This window comes from Rhodnius prolixus, unplaced genomic scaffold, assembly GCF_049639745.1.
Source record: "Rhodnius prolixus isolate KJV_2025 unplaced genomic scaffold, Rpr scaffold_23, whole genome shotgun sequence".
NCBI classification, from domain to species: Eukaryota; Metazoa; Arthropoda; class Insecta; order Hemiptera; family Reduviidae; genus Rhodnius; species Rhodnius prolixus.
This window is the reverse complement of record NW_027411627.1, coordinates 412,101-431,476: the sequence shown is the minus strand read 5'-3', so window position 1 is coordinate 431,476 and position 19,376 is coordinate 412,101. Positions and strand designations below refer to the sequence as shown.

Genomic DNA, 19,376 nt, shown 5'->3' with positions numbered 1-19,376 from the left:
TTTAGGTGTACTTTTATTCCAGCAAACTTTCATTTAAAGTGGCGATCTTAAGATGAGATGAAATTACGGCCTTCTTGAGTGAAACTTCACTGGTCTACAAGTAAGATATTCACTCGCAGCGTGAGACATTGTTTTCCTCAAAATCGGTTTGGGTAACTGAATTGATTTTACACATTCGAGATCACAGCTTTAAACTTATCTTATTGCGCACAAGGAGTTAGAAGCAAGCAATATCCCTGTTGGAAGACAACGTTTAGTGTTCTCAAGTTCTTGTCTAACTCGGAAAACTTGCTAAAACAATTTCCTTTTTGGCCGAAAACTCGTATGTAAGACCACCCAAACTATATTACTATTTACTAGCCGGTAGATGGAAGTTGTTAAAATAACATTTGGCTCCAGCGTATAATATTAATAAAGTTGTGAAGTTCACCGTGCGATGAAAGCTTGGTTTGTTATTTCTTTACTACACGCGAGCTGCTCTATATGTGTTAGTAGGGAAAAATCAATGGCAGAGTTTGCGCAGAATGGAATGCTGGTCTAGTCTACCAGGAGCGTCGCTAGAGGGCTCTTTCTCTGGCTCTACTAAGTCCCCTACTCAGTCTGTGTCTGTACACCCAGCCGGCAACTGCACTACGCTCACTTAACGATATTTCTTAATATTTTTTTAAATAAAAGTTTTTAGTAAACATGTTCGGTGGAATTGGAGGTGGTAAGTCATTTTTACAAATAATTTTACTAATTAATCTGATTTTTAATTAAGTTTCATTAGAAATACATTAAATTTTAATAATTTTTTTCCAAACAATATTGTTTAGTTATTCCATCACCGGCCATTACGTCACAATAATCTACTCAATAATTTCTTCTTCTTTCTTCGTTGTTGCTTTCAAAAGCAACTTTTAGCGCTTTGCAGCCACTATTTTTTGTTTAACTTTATTATTTACAGCGCATTTCGGAAATACTTCGAAGGAAGCCACACCCCCTTTTTGTAGTGTTAGTGGAAAGGGTTGTTACATATCCGCCGCCTCTATGTACGATTTAGCTGGCATTCGCAATTCTTTCTTGTGTATATAATGTATATGTACACTACCAATTATTATTTATGAGTAACATTTATTATGCAAAAACAAAATACAATTATATTAATTTGCGTCATCAAATTAATAAACTAGAGCGAGATATTTAGCCCAAAAATCTAAATCAATAATCTGATCATTGTTAATTTAGTTGTTGATTGCTAAAATTATTTTGAAAACATTTTAATTTAATCTTAAATTTGATTTACTTCGTTCTAAAACTTTAAATACTTAATCGTTTTTCCCATCGCATACATTACCACTATCTTTTCACAGTAGGAAAGAACATCTCCTTCAAGTTCTTGCGATACTCACGACCTCCCTCACGAACTAGCATGGTGTTTGTGCCTCCTTAATCACGCACTTCACTCAAACCATTCCTCCACAAGGCGACATTCATTTGGAATCAATAATACAACTACTACATATTGCATTGGAACCATTTTTGTTTTTTTTTTCCAGTTAATTTTAATTGTTAGTTGTAATTTTAGGTAAGAGTTATATTACTACCATCGAGTTGGACTTTGGATATTGCATTTTTACAGGAAACATATGTTTGGTGATTTCCTGTGAAAAGTGTTTTTATAAGAAATAATCGGGAGCGGACACTCACACGACTGTTATGAGGGAATCGCCACTTCTTAGATCATTCAATTTTTCAAAAAAAACTGAATCGTTTATTTGAATTAGGTGGTTGGTACATAGTCGCGATACAGATCCACGTTTCCGGTTTAGGGGGGGATTATCTACAAACTGGCAATATAAGTGAAATACGTAATTTCCACTAATACACAGCTGGTGATAGCAACCACATGGACAAGTGCCAAGGGGCAGACAATCACTTCTAAACAGATAATCTACTACCCCTTTTTAGTAAACAAATAGTTTTGTTTTATATTTAAGTTTTCTGAATGTGAAACGTGCAATATGTAAAAAAAAAGGTACACCCATTATCGCCAACTTAAGGAACAAAAAATATCCCCAAATAAAATTGCGTATTCAAATAATTATTTTGTCCTTTCAGTTGGTAAAACTGTTTTTTCTTTATCCCCATATGTGTTATTATGTATGATTACAGTATGAAAAAACAAGGAACTAACTATGCATTAACATATTTGAGCGGCCATGATCACATTCGCTAGGAATTTCTATTTTCTAATTTTACATCACGTTCAAAAAGACTAAATTAGCAGCCAGCGAATTTGGCCAACTAATAAGACCCACAGATAAGAGAAGAGCTATTTATAGTGTAAACGCTTTGTGTCCTTAGTGTTTATAAATTAGTTGAAATAGTTTGCGACAGGAAGAGCGGGGAAGGACTCTTTAGTTGTGCTTCGCTTAGACTGAGAGCTCCGGTGATAAGCGCATTACGAACTCAACGTGGCCGCTGAAATAGCTGAGTTCTGATTAGTTTACGTTCGCCAAAGTAAATCGTGATTAATAGAGTTAGGGATAGAAACAGCTGATAGGCTGCACTACATTTTCTAAACAAATTATACAATTAACAGAGTTATTGATCCACAAATACGTAATGAATACAGTAAGTTTAGAGGCAGCTTAGAGGCTGTATGGGATTACATCTCAGGAAAATGGAAAATTCATTCTGTCCGCCTCCAGTTTGTGAGAATTCCTTCAAAATTCGGTATTTTACTGCCACATCTATTCCTCTTTATAATATACTTTATACTACTAGCGTGTACTTTATAATATACTTACAGCGAATACTCAAGTTCGTAAATTTGGCACGATTGCAGTAAGAGGAAGTTGATTAGCAGGTCATCTTACTCAGAGCTGCTTCCGTTTTCCTAAAGATGGATTATTGACTTTATTAACTTGTTTCACAAATCCTGCTTCAGCACTTTTCTGGAATTTACACTGAAAATTCATTTCCGCTAAAACAATACGCGTGTAGTGTGTATATATTAAATAGTTTTTAATTTGTAAATTCGCAAAGCTATCTATTAAGGTACATTTTACCACTCCTAACCTGTCTCGGATTTTATTATTTATACTAGATAATTTGTGAAATGTAAACATAACCTGATCGATTGTTATCTGTGTAATAGTTATTATTTGGCTTCACTTTAATACGATCATATTAATCCGATTGAGGCGGCTAACGAATAAATAAATAACTTTTAGCCCACTAACCAAAATATAGAAACAAGAATATAACAAATTTTAACCTTCTTGCGCACAACACGTAAATTGAAAATTTACACGGCCAATTTAAATTTTTAGAGCTGATAGCAACAACCAAGTAGTAATCAATCGTAAAATAATTTAATTATTCAAAGAAATAAAATAATAACTTTCTACTACAAAAAGTATCGATTTGTTACAATAAAACCAACTTAAATAACCATATATAACAATCAGTGTTTTAGTGAAATTAATCGATCACAAAATCGATTTATGCGATAAATTTTCTTCAACAATTTTTTGAAGAAGGTTATTATAATTCGTGTCATGTTTACTTTTAAGTGGAGTATATATTGATGTCATAAAAAATTCTTCGTTTTGACTGGTTAATCGTTTTGCTCATCATCGTTGTACTGTTGTAGAAGTTGGTTTAGAAGTGGAGAAACTCTATCCCTATCATCTAGCACCCCACTCAAATTGTTTTCAAATCTAAAGCAATTTTTAGGCCGGAAAATGTTTTTAGCCAAATGGAGAGGCGATAGCAATCTTCGCACATTTCCTGTATCAAACTGTTTTTTGATTGCAGAATAAGTTGGTTAAAGTGCATTGTACAAAAAAAAAAAAAAAATAGGACTAAGCTGAAAAGAAAAAAATGCATTTTTGAAGTAAACTATAGTCCTTCACCGCCTGGTCGAAAACTTACCGTATTACTAATCGATCAGCTAGTCGATGAAGATCCGTATAGTTCCATAGTAACTCAAAATCTATTTAGCGAATATTGCTGAAAATAGAAATCAATACTTGTCCGTTTTATTTCAGCTAAATACAGCAGGCCATGGATATTGTGTTCAGTGTAATCAACAGTAGATGAGATTGTCACTTTAACAACTGAGTAAAACCCTTGATTTGCATAGATATTCACAATGGGCACGCTCCGCTTGTGCAAGACTCGCACAGACACAATGACAATGGCATTGTGAGCGGGCGATATTGTTACTATGGGGGGGGGGGCAGGAGGCTAACTTCGGTGCAAGATTATTGGTCCGGCTAAGCTTGAGTGACCGTCACATCTTTAATATCCTCGCATCTCGTCATCGGTAGGACGAGATGTGAGGATATTGCTTTTGTGACGTCACTGCCTTCCTTTACACCGGAAATGTCACTGAGAAAATTCCTAAATTGATAAATTCTCTAAATAAATTTCGGTTTTTCTCTCAAGTGAACGTAGTTTTCGGTCGCAAAGGAAAAATACAGAGCGCACACTCACACGACCGTCTTTTTATGCGCTTGAATCTTCGAACAAAGTTCTCTCAGTCTGCAGGAAACTCGGAGAAAGGACTCAATGAATCTGCTTCGTAAAATCGAATTTCCGGTTGGTAGAATTCAATTTGAAAAGTCCGAATCGATATTTTGACATTTCACCGCAATACTTCCTCTTGCTAGTACCGTAAGTTTTTCTCTTCGTCTCCGTTTTGAAACCACTGCAGTAGAAAGAAAAAAACTGTAAAATCGATTAACTGGAATATTCGATTCTACTCATCATTTCCACTTTCAGAAGTAAGAGGTGAGTAAATAAGGCGCAGAAGAACCAACGAAGTGCCGCCTCTAAATAACAAGGCGCTCCCAGGAACTGCACGCTCTCTAGGCTGGCTGTATGTTGGTAATTATATTCGGAATAGACCAGACGCAATAAGCCAAGGTCGAGGTTATCATTCAATTCGGCCAGCTGTTGTTGTTTTTTAGTTAAACGAAGTGTTGTGGGGAAGAGAGAGAGGTGACTATATTATAACCTTCATAACCTTGTCGGGTTACCACTTCGACTTCGCTACAACTTATTAAGTTAGAATACGCACAAAGTCCTATCTTATAACTTAATAATATAAAGTTGATTTTATGAATAAAATTTATGAACAAAAGGGGCGGCGCAAAAGTCTAGCACAATGGCTTCCTTTATTTAGCAAACAGAGGTTACCAGAGATTCATATCTAGAGCAGTCTGGCCAACATATGAGAGCATACAGGGCGCCCATTGTTTTACCACAGCCTTCTATTTAGTTAAATTAGTGCAATACTTGAGATATCACGCTGCCACCTATATTATTAGTGTTTTCTAAATCAATATGAATACTCACACGACTTTCACTCGCCACTGTTTACGTAATTCAATTTTCTTGAAACTTGGTGTTCGTACTAAGTAATTGATCAACTTGAATATGATCAAACATTGAAGCCAATTTAGAGAAAATACTAAAGAAACCAGACTCTTCATGGAAGTGCCAAGAAGGGGCTTATCTCTTAAGTGCTCCTGCTGCACCTCGGCCGGCATGTTGTCAATATACAATAATACGATCATTGAATGGGATTTCAAGTTAGAGGAAATCGATTAATCGTAAATGCGTTTTTACTCAGTAAATACCTGAACTGTGACGATTTGAATTGAACTTGATGAAATTTTTTTAGGATCCAAAAGTGTTTTTCAAGTGAACTGCACTTTAGGGGTAAGTCGATTTTATACAAATTGAATTCTCAAGGGGTTAAAAGCTTAACCTACAGGAAGTGATCCTTTAGCGGAAGCCACAACCATCCGCTCTCAGGAATGCCCTTAATGGAATTGTGCCAGGAATAATGTTGAATAAAGGTTGTTGTTAAACAATTTACGCGCAGTAGATAATAAAGTTTAAAGGAAAATAATAATCGATGTTGTTAAGTTGGCTGAACTGGTGGAAAAGGTGGAGTTCGATAGATCGATTCAAAACCAGGGCTCCTTAAAACAGGATTTCCGGTGAAATCTCAATTCCAAAAATTTGACACGATCGCCATACTTCCTAGTTAGAGGAAGTGAAAAATTTGGCCGGTTAGTTTCCGCTACAATAGGAATAATACAATAAGAACAGCTATAGCTACACTCCTATTCAGAATGCAGAGCCTGTCCCAACCTGTAGTTTTATAGCGACATATCGACAATCTGGAGGCCGACATACCTGCCAATCCTGCTGGGGCTGTGGAATTCCATTATTAATGCAGTAAGCTGTTTGGCCTGCACGCCAACATTGACGGGCTCATCAATATTCCAGTTTTATTGGATTTCAGGGATACAGTATCAACCAACCCCCACTCGCACAGAGTAGATATAGGCTCCTCATTGTGATAAATATTTCATTATACATGTTTAAACATGAGCACGTCATATGCATACAGTTGACAATGCTGCCAACTGTATGCATCATTGGGTATCAATAAGTTATTTTTGCTTCTGGATACGTAGGTTTTTTCTTTTATCAAAGTGGTAGAGTAATCTGGTAGGCCGTCCAAATGTTTGAAAACACAAAGTTTCAGGTCTCCAGAAGTTCATTGTCACAAAACGCCAAACTTTTCGATCTTTCTGATTAAACTTTAAGAATTTTCATGATATCTCTTTGGATGGTAGAGCGGAAGGTCTTTCGTATGACATTTATAAAACTTTAAACAATTGAAAAATTTAAAAAAAAGTATTATTTAAAATCTGTAATCTCCAATTGTGTCAGCTAAAATCCTAACCTAACTAGATTTATCTGGAAAAAAAAGACAGCTACATTTATTTATACTCCAAATTATAAAGAATTCGAAAACTGATCGGTTTTGAAATCTCTCTTTTTGCTAAAATTTAAATTGAAAAGTTTCAATTCAGAAATTCAGTTTTATTCTCAGAGAAATTCGGTGGCGAACACAGCTGGCACTGGTCGGTCCATTGTTGCCAACAGTTGTCAGGCAAAAAATGTAAACATTGTTTTGCAAAGGGAGATTTCATTAACATGAAACACCATAGTTGGCAACCTGTACTCGTATTCTCCCCCCTCCATCTATATCTTACTATTGCTATAGAAACTCGCACTGGGCAAATTTTCTAAAACTTGAGTTCGAAGTGGAGTTAACGTCTTTTTGATTTCGAATTTGTTAGCAGTAAGAAAATATATATATATATATTTTTTTGCACAACCGGATGTAATAGTTTCAAATTTTTGAGATTAATCTATGGCGGCAGACATTCTTGTTGAAATTATTTTTTTGGTAACATTTATCTAATTTGAAAATGATTTTCTTCTAAGACCTTGAGCCCAAATCTTTATTTGGTAGGCGGATACATGCTACAAAGAGTTAGGATGGCTTTTTTGATGATGCAATGAGGAAGTGTTCATCTGTTGATAATTATTTCAGCTAATGGACCACCGAACTGTCGTCCAATTAGGCACTGATTGAATTGGGAATCGACAAAGGTGATTCCTTTAAGTTAGATACTATAAGCGTTAGGCGTCTAAGTTTTCTAAAACCTGAGACAGATGTACAAAGTAAAAGTGAATGCATGTACGAGTACACTTCTTGGGCTAATCTCTAGTATGATCGACTTATTTTTACCTTTTGTTTGTTTGTACATTAAAACAGCTTTGAAGAGTCTTTCGGGCAAGGCCGAAGAAATGATCGAAAAGACGAAGACCTCGGTTGGCGAAATGGCGGCCGAGAAGAAAGCCGCAGCGGCGGCCATGTTAGAAGGTCAGGCAAAGAAGACGGGCGACCTGCTGTGGCAGACGAAGACGAACGCTGAGACCGGAGTCTCTGAGATCGTGACCGAAGGCAAAGCGGCCGCCATTGACGGCTTTGACAAGGAGGTGGCCAGCGCTGAAAAATTAGTCGAAGAAGGACTAAACGAGGTACTGTATTCTGGCGTCTTTCAGTGATTGGACATTTTACTTAGTAAATATCGAGGCGTTTCCGGTGTTCAGATATTGATTTGGCACGTGTGTGTTACGATTCCTCTTTTGGATTAGATTTTGTTTTTTTGCTCGACATCAAAATGTCTTCAGTATTCACAGATCAAAAATTACATTCTTAATACACGGATCACGTACACTACAATATGATTTGCACTTGGTATTGTTTTTAAAGACGTACGTCTGGGATAAAAACCCAAGGGATCCTCACACCCTACCAGCAAGACTTCCACTAAGACTGGCTAAGGCTACCTCAACTCCATCATTTTTGCTCTCAATGGTAAAATAATCTGTTTGATATTTGACCAATAGCAATCCGAGAATAGCCGATTATTCTAAGAAGTCTTTTGAGAGAAAATCTCGAGAAAATGAGAATTAGATTCAGCAGCGGGACATTTCCGGTTTTATTGAGTGACGTTGCGGTGCAGATGCTAAGGAATAACAGCAATTGCATTGAATTTCAGTGGCAGCATTGGGCAACAAGAATCATTTGGCTGAGACCATAATTTAGGAAAAGATTCAATGTGTGAGAAATGGGGATGTCGTGTTAATTGAGTTGCAGATTGAGCTGACGTAACTTTTGTAACTTTGCTTCTATTCGCTAGCTTAACACCAGCTGGCGTGCCCAGGGTCAGTGGCGCGGTTAACTCCCCGCCCCCTTAGTGCGGTGTCTAGCCAGTCCAACTGTTCGTGTTCCGAAACGACGCCACTCTGAGGTTTCTTAAGAGATGAGTAGCCAATATGCTGTAAGTAAGGCGGAAGTGAAGTTAAACTGTGGAAGAGTCCAAATAGTTCCGCCTAAACCCGTGGCGATCTCAAGGGAAATCTTACATCATCATGAAATCATCAGCAAATGAATGTTAAGTGCAAGCATACCTGTTTTCTGTTGTTCTCGTTATTCACCAAATAAGATGAATCAATACCAAACACTTAAATGTATGAGATTACTTTACGCATTTCTGTCTCACCAAAAAACACTTAGTTGATTTCATTTACCCAGATATTAATTTACACTTTGTTTCTTTCTATGTGACGATGTTTACCCCAAATTGAAAATTAGGGTGTAAATCAGGTAAAGTTTTGTGCATTTTTCTACCCGTACTGTAGTAATTTTTTTAATAATTTTATTTATTTTGTTTTTTCCTGCTTGCTATCAATTATTTTTATTTGTGATGCCTGCAACTTAGTTGGTACTAGTATTTAGTTTGATACCAATAGAAATCCCAAGAGATATCTAAGGATGACGCGGCCAAAACACCAACTGGTGGAGAAGCAGCACCCGCTGGACTTCCGTTTGATCCCGCTAAATTGCTAGCAGGTGGTGCTGCAGCCAGTGGTCTTGCCAACGTTGACAAAGAAGTCGAGAAGGCTGTTGATGGTGCAATAAAACAGGTAAGCGGTTTTTGCGGTGGTTTGTCGCTTAGAACTATCCTGGGTGATTTCTTTTAGACAAGACGGCTCCACCAGCAATCATAATCAGGTCCTTTTTGAGGCTTGTCGCGGCAGTGGCATCTCCCGACATTGTACCTAAAAGTAGAGCAAAATACTCTAACCTCACTTTTCCTAGTTAATCCCTAAAATTCTCGCAAGTTTTTCTGTCTTTCCCTAACAACTCAATCATTCCCCTTTTTATTCTAGGGAGTCTAACTCACTCACACTTAGCTCTTCTCTCATTAAGCCAGCCGATCTCGCCACGATACGAATACTGTCAGCAGAACCCAGGTCGATCGCTCGATGGCCACTTGCATGTACTTATTAATCTAACATTATCCTATACATCGCATGTAATTCTAGTAATACGTTACTAAAGTATCGTCTGATAAATCTGTAAGTAACTTTTTTTAATAAATAACCTACATATATATTCTAATTATAACTTTGTAACATTTTATTCCATTATTAAGCTAACGATTCAAGTTGCACGATCAGCACATCCGTTTGTTTACAATCCGTATCCGCTTTTGAGTTGCCTAAACGAGCAAAAAGTTGGCTTAGAAAAATGCCAGTTTAGGTTATGAATAATTTATCTAGGCTATACACGTTACAGGTTAGCACCACTGTGGACGCCAAACTCAAGGAAACGGATCAGTTCATTGACGAGAAACGCGAACAAGTGGTGACCTCCGTTCAAGAAGAAACGCAGAAGTCTACTGCCGCGGCCAGCGAAGGATTCAGTTCTGTTCTTGGCAAGGCAAAAGGACTTCTAAATTGTTAGTATTTCCATAAAGTTAAATAACTATTTATTGATCCTGATGATATCATAGTTAATGATTGTGAAATTGCGTGTAGAATAGGTTGTAGTGGCCCACTGAGACAGTTATTTGTTAACTGACACAAAGGTCAGTCGGCCCACACTTATTTTTGCATTCTTTTTCATGTATTACAACAGTTTCCATCCCCGTCCATTATTTGTTTGTGGAAGAAATTATTCGTAGCAAAAGCCTTGGAACTCGTAATCTATTTCTTGTTCTTCTTCTGTAGTTCATTCAGTATAAATTTATCTTTAAGAAAAGGGTTTTTTATAGATAAGTAACTTATAAAGTACACAGAATCTATATAAATTTGTTTTTTAAGGGCCTAATAAAGCTCAGACTTTTTCCTCATTTCACTCACCAAACTTAGTATTATTAATTATAAAAATATGTAATATTTTATTAACAAAATTTAACATTGTCTATTTTGGTATTTGATTACAGTTTAAAAGTTCTAACCCTGCCTGAGCACATCTCTGCCACACTCGCTTTAATTTTTTTGGTCTATATTGATTATTCTTATCTTAGTAAACTAGTAAAGTACATCATTATTATAAATATTATACATTAAAATAACTCTCTAGTACCAACTTTTAGATATTATCCTTAGACAAAAAACAAATAAAAATTATATGTAACTAGTTTTTGAAACATGTCTGAAGCATTAAAAGAAAAAAAAAATCTATTCTCTCTACTAAAAATATTGAAAATATTTTGAGGTTAAACAAGATACAAGTTAGGAGAAACAGTAAGGAAGGTAATTCATAAACAAAAGAATGAAGTCACTGAAGGCCTAAACAAAAAAAATAAATAAATAAATAATTATAATTTTGATGCAAAAAATAAATTAAAAAAACAAAAAAATTTTGTTCTTGTGCGAAAAATAGTGCTGAGGCATTAGCTCTTTTCCTTTAGACATGCGCATAGTACTGAATGTGCTGTTCAAAAGTACGATTATTTATTTAAAGCAAAAATAAAGCTATTATGGAATATATATATTTTTGAAAATAAATTCTTAACCAATAATCTTATAAAAAAGGCATGTTTTAGCAGATTAGGTAATTGAGTAATGGTATAAAAACAGAAAATAAAAAAAAAATAGAGAACTGAATTGTGGTGTTAGCTCGCGAAAACGCTTTGGTTGGAACGAAAATCAGATAATCTATGGTAGGAAGCTAAACCACTGTTATAAATAAGTAAGGTTAACGAGACAAATTTGTTATTATAAACTAATAATCTCTTAGAATTTAACTTTCCTGGTAAAAATGCAAAAAAAAAATTTAAATATTACTTAAGAATCAATGAAAATCAAACCATGAACGCTTAATAATTTTTCTAAAATCAAGGAAAATTTTTGTGTAGCACACAATTTAGCTGGTAAACGACCTGTTTGTTCTGCCAACCACTTTGGCCGGACAACCAAAAAAGAAAAAAGTCAGTATTTTGAGAGTGATGCAACCAAAGCAGGAAGCTCTAGGTTTCATCTCCTAAAAATGGTCGATTTTGGTCTACGTAAATAGTTGCAGTTAATGGTAACTGAGGCAGATTTCTTGCATAGAATATATAATAGAGACAGAGATATCTCCAACAAAGGTTAGAAATCCCATAAAACTAAACACAATTAGAGGCAGAGGTGAGGGATTAACTTAGGGCAGAAATGCACTCTAAGACGTCAGAACTAGTGTTCCTGAGTTCGACTCCATTGAAATCTATTTACCCTAGACGGTCACCAAATCCTAGAGGAGCTAACTACCCGGAAAGTGGACAATATTATCTGAGTCGAGGTAATAAAATCCGGATGTCCGGAAATTGTACCGAGAAGAGTTGCCAATGACCGTTGATGCGACTTAAAAAATAATCCCAATCACATCACAATTCCTGAAAAAAAAACTAACTGAACTAATTGTGGACAAATCGCTAAAACACGCCTACATTAAAAGATTATAAATTATCTTATATATAATTCGCTTCGGCTGTAAAAGGAAATGTAAACATTGAAGAAAGTTTATTTTTAGGTTTTAAGCTTAAGGTTATATTTTCTTTTTTTCTTAATACAAAAAGAGAACAAAGCAGTATTGTAAACACGAATTTTTGTTTTAGAACTATTATTTTATTAGTATTCATTATTCTTAATTAGATAATTAGCTTTTTATTATTTATAAATTTTATTAATTAAATATAATATAAAGCTGTACCCGAGAAATTGTAGTAACCTGGTTGCTAAAATTGGTTTTCTTCTAGGATTGTTTGGTCTGGTTAAAAAACGTTGTTGCTTAATGTTACCGTCAAAATAGTGACGGTTTTATAAATTTGTATTAAACACTATTTACCAGTTAATTTCTTTAAAAATAGGTAAAAAAGATCGCAAAAATGATCTGACCTTAGTGTAAGTGAACATAGATATATCAACAATATCAAATGGGTTTCCCTCTTGGAATAGTCCCTTTCAGAAATGGATTATTATGATCGCAGCATGCGCAATTATTGGAGATACATTTCATTTAAGTAACCACAATGTGATAATCCAAGTAAAGAAAAAAGTCTGAGACCTGAAATTGGCAGCTAACTTGAGGGCTTGATCTGTAGAGATAACGATTCGTCATTTCTTTAAAGATCTTGATAAAACCGAAGTTTTAGTCTTATAGACCTTCCCTTATGAAGGGTGCGGCCCACAGAAGAGATAGGAAGAAGTCTGTTTCAGTTCGTCGACGAAGACTACAGTCATATTTCGATCATATGTAGGCTGGAGGTTACACTTCTGTCATTTGGTAAACTGACGACTAAGATTTAAGACGATTCTAAGAAGGTGTAGAGTCACTTCATTCGGTATTTTATTCTAATTCCTACACCTTTGAAACTCCTATTCCAATTCAGAAGCAAGTATTGATAAGAGGTTGTTGCGACATTTTGTGCAGAGTATAGTAAGCTGTATTTCTGATGATAATTAGATACTACCATCTCAGGGTAATTTCCTGATCGTTAAGTTTCAAAAGACGATTGTTACCTTCATAGCGACCATCACTGACGTTAAATTCTAATAAAATGTCAAACAAAGATATCTCTCGACACATTGCGCATGCTCATAGTAACTCCATTTAAATCGAAAGTTCAAATGCTAAAATTACTGAATTATTTGGAACAAATCAAATAAATAAAACTTTAAAAAAAAAAACAAAAAAAACGTATCTCTCAAACTATTTTATTACTTTGTGGAAACAATACAATAAGTCACAAAAATTATATTTATAAGTCAGTCACAAGAGCAGTTCATCAAAATGATTTTCAATGTCTTGTTATAAAAAATATGGAAGAATTATTGATAACATTCAAAATTTGTTTTAGAACACGTAATTTTCAAAAACCACACATATCTGATAAACCATGATAATTGTTTTTTTTTAATTAAAACGCTTTTATAGCAGCGAATAGGAAAACTTAATTTACTTCCAGCACGTAACTATAATTTTATAATATAACCTGGTGCAATGTAACCTTTAAAAAAAAAGTAGTAAAAGCGCTCCCTATATAATATAATTTGTACGCTTTATTAATGGCTTGTTGTTTTTAATATGGTAAAATAAAAGAAAGAAATTGTGGCCTGTTTAAATTGAGAAAAACAGTTACAAATTAATAATAATGAACAAATGTTTTTTAAAACAAAAAAACTTTTAAAAGAAGCAACAGCTGTGTTGTATTAAAATGAAATGTGAAAATGTGATAAAAATGCAGTATTTCATTTTGGTTTTTATTTTGCATTAGCACAGCTACAAAACGTAATTTAAAAATTTTTCTTAACTGTAATTTAGATTTTTATTGTTTTCTTTACCTGTAAATAAATGATTATACTCCAAAACAAAAAGCTATATTTTTTTAAATATTATCTTTAATGGAAAGATTTTTATTTATTTATTTTTTTTTTAATTCGACTTCTTGCATTCAACTCTACTTGACAAGTTCTCAACCTTTACGAAACTGGCAAACACAGTTGAGTTTTTTCAATGATTGTGACAAAGCCATAAGTTCCAACCTAAGTTTTGTTGCTTAAATTGAAGAAGAGACAACTTAAAATGTTGTGAAAGATAAGTGTAAACTCATTTTGTTTGTTATTTCAAATGTAGATGATTTTATATTTGCAAAGATAGTGGCTATGAGGTAGAATTCTCTGCTGCTAACTTTACAAAACACAATCAGTGATTTCTTTTGGTGCCAGAGTTCCTTTTATTAAAAATAAAATATTTTTGTAAAGTGTATTTATTAAATTGAAATGAAGTTTGCCAAGCCTGTGGGATATTGTGGGTGGATACTGGGAGTGTCGTGAGTTGTTAAGCTAGGATACCCCCCTGGGACGCTAAATTCCCTGCAAAAGTGACTGAGGATTACTAATAAACAAATGTCATTCAAGAGTTTGGCTTCTCCTAAGTGGCCACTATTTAAAAAAAACCTTTATTATGAGAAGAATTGCTGGATATCAGTTTAAGTAACCTCAAGACAATTAATTCTTATGAAGATTACTGAATGGAGTCAACCAGTTACGTCAAAAAAGTGCAACTAGGCAACAACCAAAGGCATTACGATGGAAAATGTCCAAAATCTTTTCTTGTCAAAGGAAAAACACTCCTAGTAATTGATGTCTGATTGTTCCTTGAATTATGACATCGCCGTCAGTGAGGGGTGTATTGGAATGTCTTCCATCTACAGTCAAGCACCACCACTTAATAGATCCAGCTTCTTCAGAAGTTCTCATTCTAAAATCAAAAAGAGAACAAGCTTTTTAACATAAAATTTCTCTTGTGTCTCGAGATTTCCTCCCCGCAAAGCACTCCCCCAGAGATTTTCAAACTGGCTTCAAAATAAAAGCCGGGAAAGCTCTGCGATGTGTGGATGAACTGTTCACTCCTGTTGACAGCCTAGGCTTTTTTTTGCCTAGTATCTCATCTCCAAGTAACTCCAAAATAGATCTTATTGCCTGTTTCGCAACAGGGTTCTCAGACCTTACGGAGGGGACAGACCGCCCTTGGCTCATGTCATGACATGAGTTCCTCACAAGAACATTTATTATTCAAGATTAGTATGTCCTAAACATGTATTCAGATTCAGTTTAGTTACAACTCCATTTACCATCTCCAGACTTGACGTTATGGTCCATTTTTGAACTTAATGATTGAAACGTGACGCGATAAAGATTGAGAACTGATACTATTTGATAGGATTTACTTTATTTCACATTATTTATCACTTGTTCTAATTACTAGGTCAATTACCAGTAATTTACCACCCGCCTATTTAAACAAAAAATTTAAAAAACCTTTAATCAAACAGATGTAAAAGTTGTTATAGTTTAAACTTTTAAAGGAAGATATTTTAAAAATGCAAAATGATATAAATTCTATTTTTTGAAACAATACAGAATTTAAAAGAGCCTATTTTAGAATTTATTAGTTAAGTTTAAAGAGAAGTTTATTACAAAAAAATTTAAAGAAAGCACACTTTTTTTTGTATATATAAATGTATCTTTTTCATATTTTATAATTTATATTTTTTATATATCAAAACTTTTATTGGCAAATTTGTTAGTATTTTTTTGTTTTTTGTTTTATCTATATCATTTATAGCTAAATTTATAACTTTGTTAAATAATAAAAAAAATATATATGAACTTGCACTCTAATTATATTACAGTGTTTGTCTTTAATACGTATTATCAAAGTTAAATGAAAACAATAAAAAAGGAAAATCTCTCTAGATATTGTAATAACATATTTGGGCAATAAAGGAAAACGTTTTAAAAGTTTTTTTTTTCTCTTTGGGTGCTTTTCTTTTTAAAATTAAGTTAAATGTATGTATATGTATCACAACAAATTAATATTTATTTGCACACAATTAGACCTAGTTCTGACAGTGTTGCCACTTTGTATTAGAAGTCACTGGAGTTTAAGAAACTGAAATATTGCTAGATATTTACCAGATCTGAGAAACCTAAGATTTATTTGGAAAAATTTGCAAAGGCAATGTCTTATTCCCTACCAAGCGCTTGCTGTCCCCTCAAGGTATCTCAAAAGATACATTGGTAATTAATTTCGAGGCAATATTTACTTTGTAGCTATTTTTTTATTTACTAAAGAAAGCAGTATTTAAACTAATGGAAGGCGATGAACTTAAAGAACTTTGCATGGATGTGGACGAGACACTTTGAAAAATGGACTTATACGTGGAAAATAGTTACAGATTGAAGTTTATTTTACTTACAATAAATTGTTTCCATAATCGGCTGTTGAATAGTTGCTACTATGATATTAGTAAGTTATCTGTTAGTTTCCCACAATTGATTCAAATTAGGAAGAATAAATTCAAAAATGTACTTAGTTCACTATCGATGTTATATGGCCATCGCAGACAAGTATGGTAACAGGCAAGAAGGATTCTCATAGGTTACAGGACAAAGATGTGTACAATTTTATGTAAAATTTAAAAGTTATTCTTAACTTATAAATTTAAACTTATTTATTAATACTGAATTTAATACAATATTTTTTTTTTTAAATAATTAATGTAAAAAAAATGAGATCGTACTAATGAACCATTTCTGGCAACAATGGTTCTCAAAGACAGTGATTAAAATTTGAACTCCACCAAAAGTATGATTGGCCTAGTATAGCGTTTGTAAGAAAAAAATTCTTTTGAGCTTCTTGTATCCAGAACATCACTAAAGTAACTCCAAAAAACTTTTCACAGTGTTACTTCCAAATTCTCAATGTGAACTAGCTAAAATGTATTGTACCTTGGAAAATATTTGGGTCAGTTTGAGTATTTTAATTACAATTCCGTATCGACAGAAAGAAACTTACCTAAATTAATGCTGATAAAAGTCTATATCAGTAACCAGTGCAAGATGTTGTAGTTCGACATGATGGTCATTAGAAAACTAGTCTTGAATCTCTTAATCATTTTTTTTGTATGGTAGAAAATTAACAACGTTTAGATGCAGAAGTTTAGAACGTTTAGTGTCTTCGTCTTCTTCTACTAGCGCTAAGGCCCAGAAAAGCAGCACTTTGCTCTCCGTAGCATCCTTACATTTGGTTACACTCACTTAGCTTATAAAACAGTATTTCACCATTACAGGCCTGCTTAAAAAAAATAAACGACGAACGAGGCTGAGATAACAGACGAAGAGAAATATAAAAATTTTCTATAACAAAAACTTCCGAAATAACAATACATTTATCATTGAGTTGTCTGAAAGCTATCAGGTGGAGGAAGCCCAACAAAGTTTCGAAGGTTCATCAAAAACAATGAAACTTCATTGAGAATGAAGTTAGAAAGAAAATTGAATCTTTTTCAGCAAACATTGACGAGAAATCAGGATCCCTTTTTACACATTAAACCTAGCAGCGGTAGTAGAGGACTTGCAAGTAAAGTTCAACCTCAAGTACGTCAAGATAACTGAAGAAGTAATTAATTTTCCCTCAAAGGACACTAATAAAATCGGCACAACCAGGTGATCACACCTGAATTAGCCTGTGTCAGCTTTATTCGATCATTTGCGGCTCAGTTTGCGGGAAATATATTATTTTATAATGTTTTCCCACAAAGAAGATGAGACTCAAATCCTCGTAATTTTTCTAATAACTGAACGTCCATTTTTAAAAAATATTAAATATTATTTTAATTTAATAGCCCGTATTAGGAAATAATATATACATTTTCGAATTTCTAGACTATGGTTCTAAAAGGCTCCACAGAGAAAACATTCAACAACGCCCAAGGCGATAGAGAACTCCAACCTGCAATTCGGCTGGATTAATCTTCAGGAAACACGGTTTGCGAGCTAAGTGTTCGCATTCCGAAGGAGGTTCTTGAATGTGAAATTGTATTAACTAAAATTTGCCGAGAAACAATCACCAAAGAATGCAAAAATATTTCTAAGATTGTAGGTACATTCATTATCAATTCAGAAGTCTGTTTACTAAAATATTAGAGTAAATAGCTTTGGTTCAAGTATTTTTTAACAATATTTTTTAAAAAAGAGACCTCCTTTATTTTATACTATTTATCTACTTATCACCATCCCTGCATTCAAGAGATTTACCAATATTTTTCAAGTAGACGAAATTTCAAACGAAAAAATCAGTCTGAATTTGACAAAAGTTTATGAAACAACTTATAGATAATAAATTGTAAGACGGACTGCGTTTTAACGCAAAATGGTAAATCTTTTGTTCTCAAATAAAATGGTAATTTACAAAAAAAAAAAAAAAAAAAAAAACTAACACATTGAACCCTGCATACAAGTCAATGTCATTGCCGCCAACTTTTTCGTCCAATTTCTAAATTTATTCGCCCCTCTTCACTCTTCTTTACGATTTTGACCTAAATATGGCTCTTGAAATGTAGAAAGAGTGTCCAGAAATAATTGAATAAGTTTACTCTTGTTTTAATAATAAATTTTATAATATAAAGATTAGCGATTTTATTTTAATTTTTTTTTGGTAATTCTGGAAAATGTTTCCATGACTGTTATCGACCGGTTTTTGGACAAAGGTTCAAAGAACTAATTATCATAGAAGGTCATTAAATAATTAAATGATCATATAAACATTGATCCAAGGATCATTTAGGACTTAAAAATAATCTTATTAATTCCAAAAGTTCTTTTGAAGCACACAGTTTATCAGCATATTGTAACCAGCCAATTATGATTTAGTAAAAATTCTTTATTATTTTAATTTCATTTTTACAAATTATTTGGATTTTTCTTTTAACTATGTTACCTAAAATCAATTAAAACGAAAAAGATAAATGAGTTGTTACAATGAAAAGAAAATCACATAGTATGAATTTTATAGTGGCCCCCTCCAGTAAAATTTAATGCTTTATTCTTGAAGAATGTTCACAATAAATTATGCATGTTAATTAATATATAAAAATGATTAAGTAATTTGAATTATTTTGCTGCAAAATACCTCTTTTGTTTTGTTTTTTTAAAAAAGAGATTACTCCTTTTAAATTTGTTCTTTTAAAGATAAGTATGAAATATTTTTTTAAATTAGTATTGAAAAGCAAAAGTATATTACAAAATTAATCAAAGAAAATGAAAACTAATTAAGGATAAAAAATAAATAGAAACAAAAAATAAAAAACAAAATAATAGGATCATGAATTGAA

At 33.5% G+C, this 19,376-nt stretch overlaps 1 protein-coding gene across 1 annotated transcript; it reads left to right on the top strand.

Annotated features, from left to right (window-relative positions):
* Positions 1-548: 548 nt before the first annotated feature.
* Positions 549-15,601, top strand: LOC141459865 (uncharacterized). Its single transcript, XM_074139411.1, has 5 exons — positions 549-709; positions 7,637-7,902; positions 9,181-9,354; positions 10,010-10,172; positions 10,659-15,601. The coding sequence occupies exons 1-5, from the start codon at positions 688-690 to the stop codon at positions 10,661-10,663; spliced, it is 630 nt and encodes a 209-aa protein (XP_073995512.1). The 5' UTR covers positions 549-687; the 3' UTR covers positions 10,664-15,601.
* Positions 15,602-19,376: the final 3,775 nt, after the last annotated feature.